Consider the following 4,608-nt stretch of genomic DNA (forward strand, 5'->3'; position numbering starts at 1 on the left):
CTCTGAAGACGTGAGTTGGGACTGAAGATGGGGAAGCTGCTCTTGGGGCCGCCAGCCATGGAGGGTGTCGGCTCACACAGCACGAGGACCCGGGCGCCCAGGGAGGACACCCTAGGCTGGCCCAGAGGTAGGAAACCAGGGAGGAAACCAGGCCAAGGCAGAGGGAAGGAAGTGTCTGACCCCCGAGGGCAGAGGCTCTTCTCTCCCGCCCCAGTGCCCCCAACTCGCAGGGTCACCCCCGCTGAGCACGCATTGCGAGCGCGTAGAAAAAGCGCGGTATTGCTGATGTGGTTACAAGTCACCTCTACCCCAAACTGCCAAACACCCCCAGAACACGGGAACAAAGCCCTACATGCTTTGAAAAAGAAAAAAGACAGACTGTTAGACCCAAGACCACCAGAAAACCAGACTCGCTTGGCAGTTCCACACGCGCTGGGCGGGGCTGGCGAGGAACTGAGCCCCGGGATGCCACCGCACGCAGCATCAGTGCAGGGGCACCGGGCAGCGTGCTCTCAGCCCACGGGCCTCGCCGCCACGGTGGGGGGCCCTGAGTTCGCCCACAGCTGGGAACACCCGGGGAGCGGAGAGCCCGAGCACGAACGTCGTCTGCAGCAGCAGCTCAACCCAGGCGCCCGCGGCCCCGCGGCTCACCCAGGACCTCGTACACACAACTCATGGGAATTTATAAAACAATAAAAAGGCCCCACCTTTAAAACGTTATAATTTATAGAATACTCTGTACAAAAGCAGTCTGTGAAAGGACTGACTACCCTAGAAGAAGTCTACAGCCGTCGGCCTCCTCTTTGGCGTGCTGGCCAGCGGCTTCTTGGTGCCCAGGGGCGTGCTGGCCGGCGAGCTGCTGGGGGTCTTCAGCACCCCGTGGAGGGGTCTCTGCTCGGGGTTGAAGGCCACCCTGGAGGGGCCCGTGGGACTGACCAAGATGCTCTTGTCCGTCTTCTTGAATTCCGCCGTCGTGTTCCTGCTCAGCCCGAACGTCACCTTCTTGGAGCTGGACGACGTCCTGTGTGGCTGCAGCCCGGGGCCTGGCGAGGTGGCGGCCCCGCTGCCTTTGGCCTTCCTGAAGAACAGGGGCTTCGGGGAGGACGAGGCGTCAAACTTCACGAAGTCCTTCTGGGTCCTCAGCTGCTTCTTCAAAGGGCTGAGCGCCCCACTGCTCCCCAGAGCCTGGACGAGCTTGACCCCTCTGTGCTCCGCCAACTTTGACATCTCTTTCATTTTCTTCCTCTTTTTCAAAATGGCAGCTTTCTGAGCAGACAGGTGGTAGAGGTCAAGGCCGCCGGACTCCCCGCTCCTTTTCTTCACTTTCCCGCCCTGGGGCAGGACGGCAGGGCAGTCCCCTCCGTCTGCTGGGCTCGCTGGAGGGCCCTCCCTCCGGGGCAGGGGCCAGGCCAGCGTGGGCGGGCCGCTGCCGTTGACCAGGAGGGCCCCGAGCTCCCGCTTCCTCTTCAGGACTGGGGCGCCACCAGCCGGGGCCGCTCCCTCCAGGCTCTCCACCTGGACCCTCAGGCTCCTCCTCCTCAGTCGTTTCCTCCTGCTGTGCACGGAGGCGTGCTCCAAGCCACTCTGCTCCCGGGGGCAGGATGTGGCCACCGTCCCCAGCTCAGCCGCACTCGCCTCCTGGGCTCTTCCGGGACCGGACTCAGGCTGCCGGCTGCCATTCTGCTCCAGGCACATGGCCTCACCACCGGGCCGTAAGTGTTCAGGCCGGAGGCGGTTCTTCTTCTTCTTTTTCCTTTTTCTCTTTGGAATACTGCCTGCACTCTCCTCTTCCTCGGCAGGAGAGAACTTGGTTCCTTTCCCTCTTTCCATGTCTGTTTTCTCCAGAAGTTTGTTCCCTTTCTTCTTATGCCTCCCTTGACTGAGGGTTTGGTCATCTTCGTCAGCAGAAGTGTCCTCAGCAAAACTGAGGTGAGAGATACTGCCTTCAGAAAGATCTTGGAATTTTTTGATTAGCTTGGAGAGACGTTTCCTGTTGAAGGGAGGGATGTTCTTCCTGTTGGTTATTTCCAGGAGTCGGTCAGCAACTGCCTTGTAGTCAAACTGGAGAAGCAGCCCGGCGTCCTCCACGCTTCCGCTGCCGTCCCGTCTGCCTTCCTCACCGACTCCCTCTTTTCTGGAGTGATATCTGCCCAGTGCTGTTTTCTTTCTACTGATTGCTTTTCTCCATGTCATCTCATTTCCAGACGTCTCTTCCTCAGAGAGGTCACTGTCACCCACTTTGGTTTTCTGTTCCTCGACCGTCTCTTCAGGTGCAAAAGGAGACTGATCTACAATGACTTCAAAAACACCCCTAGCTATAGTCTGTACCAGAGTCTGCTCCTTAGTCTTGGCGGCCACCTTGCAGAATGGGTCAATAAACTTGAGGTTCTGATCGGCCAGCAGCTCTCTCCCTCCCACCTTGGACAGTTCATCCAGATAAATATCAATGAAGTGGAATTTCACTCCGTTCGGAGACTGACTCTCAGGATGTAGGATCTCCTTCATCAAGACGTCCAGGAAGAGCTTGATTCGGCTTTCTTCCCAGCCGTTTCGCTTCAGAACTTCAAAGGACTGCCTCAGGACCAGACGGATCAGCATGTGATACTTGTCCAGGCGCAGCCCGTCGATGTCTGGCCACTCCCGGTTCACGGTTTGCCAGAAGGTCTGGATGAACAGGTGCTGGGCCTCTGAGTTGTTAACAACATGGATGAGGTGGGAAAGAGTGTTCGCTAGCTCCTCCTGTAGCAGGGGTTCATCCTGCACCCACATGCAATAGAAGAGCCCTTTCCATATTTTCAGAAGTTCTTCTTGGGTGAAACCTCCTGTCTCCTTCTGCGTCTTCACGCTGATATACTGGTGCAGCTTCTTCACCGCCCGATCCCGGATGCCCTTCTCGTGGGACGCCAGCCGCAGAGTGAACTGGATCTCGGCCGGCTGCATGGCAGGGGCCATCGCACCCGTTGGAGCATCCCCGGCCGCAGCCCGCCGCCGCCGAGCGCCAGCCGCCGTGGTTACTTACCTTTTTAAGGTTCTTTTACTAATGATTATACCTAATGCCAAGAAACTCACATGTACACTCTTCAGCCAAACACACCAGCTCACTTTTGTGTGCTGTTTCCATGACCAAATGCCCAAATGTTGGGTAAGGGCATGCTCAGTGACCTCACCCATACAGAGTTTAGTCAAAACACGTTAACTGGAGGAAAGGGAAGCAAGAGATCATCACTGTGGGCTGTTGGTCCTCAGTGATACTGAATGCTTTAGTCTGAGTTTCCTCAAAAGCACATCCCAATAAAATAATTCTGTGAAAAATCATCATTTTGGAGATGATACCAAGAAGCTCAGGGGAGGAGTGAGGAAGTGAGAGAGGAAATAATGGAAAACCAGTAAAGTGTGCATTAATGGGTGGGTTATTGCTGTGGGCCATGGATCCGAGCCTGCTGGGGACCTTTGGAAGAAGGTGAGAAACACAGCTCAAAATTCTCCTTCCAAGAGGTGAGGAAACTGAGATATTCATCTACCAACTCCAATTTCATTTTGATTAAGGGTTGTTCCCAGGGTATTAAATCCCCAACCTTCCCAACTTTCCTGAAGTACTGCTTTGGGTGTACAGAAAGCACTCAGACAGAGAGGCAAAGGAAGTCATTGGCATACATAGGAACCCTCTGCAAGTGACTTTGGGACAGGTAAGAATATGTGGGACAGGCACCAACCGCACCTGTCCTTCTGCTTCACCCTTTTCCAGCTTGGGAAAGCGTTTCCTTTAGCGTTTCCTTCAGTGGTCCAGTAACGGTTAAAGAGAGTCTCATCCCACAACTCATAAAAGCCAAGGGAGAACACAAACCCAAAGGAATTTGCACAGAGGTTCCCCAGCTACATGTAGATATGGAGGGACAATCATGAATTCAGTTTTAGACATATTGAGTTTGAGTTTCTCCTTGAATCATCCAAGTGGAGATATATGTAGGCACTGGATATTTAAGCCTGGTGCTCAGATGAAAGGTTGGAAGAAAAAGGAAAAAAAAAAAGGCATCTATACATCATCTACACATAGGTGTCTTTGAAGCCATGGAAATGGATGATATTGCCTAGAGAGAGACTATGCAGTGAATAAGAAGGAGGTCTAGGATTGAAGTTAAGGAATTGTCTAAATCCATGCCTAGGTAGAGGAAGATGAGCCTAAGAACAAGAGATGAGGCAGAGCAGGAGCTGCCAGAGGAGAAGGAAAACAATCCGGGCAGCAAGAGGCCAATGGAGGCAGGGAAGTGAGGGTCCCGAGTTCTTCACAGATTGAAACCAACAAAAGAACAGCACAGTAAGATCTGCACTACACGGCCCTGAGATATGGGCGATTCTCAGAAGTAACGTACTCATGTTAATTGAAATCTCCTAAAGTTGGAATTGAGGTTGGTGTAATGTTCTTTGTTCACAGACTTAAATGGTGCACATAAAATGGAACCCAATTCAATACTGAGACGCTTATCACATTAATGCAAATTGAGAGCTGACAGAGTGATTGCAGAAAATTAGGGTTTTTTTCCCTCAAGAGAACTAACAAATGGAAGTATCAAGTAATCCATCAGATCTCCATACATAGTGTTCTCTGAA

At 53.1% G+C, this 4,608-nt stretch overlaps 1 protein-coding gene across 1 annotated transcript; it reads right to left on the reverse strand.

The window, feature by feature from the left end:
• Window positions 1-771: 771 nt before the first annotated feature.
• Window positions 772-2,952, reverse strand: LOC307051538 (ribosomal RNA processing protein 1 homolog B-like; the record flags this gene model as incomplete). The annotated part of the gene is made up of 1 exon (XM_079701945.1): window positions 772-2,952. The coding sequence occupies one exon, from the start codon at window positions 2,950-2,952 to the stop codon at window positions 772-774; it is 2,181 nt and encodes a 726-aa protein (XP_079558071.1).
• Between the last annotated feature and the right edge of the window lie 1,656 nt (window positions 2,953-4,608).

Source organism: Hyperoodon ampullatus, assembly GCF_949752795.1.
Source record: "Hyperoodon ampullatus genome assembly, chromosome: 4".
Lineage (NCBI taxonomy): Eukaryota > Metazoa > Chordata > Mammalia > Artiodactyla > Ziphiidae > Hyperoodon > Hyperoodon ampullatus.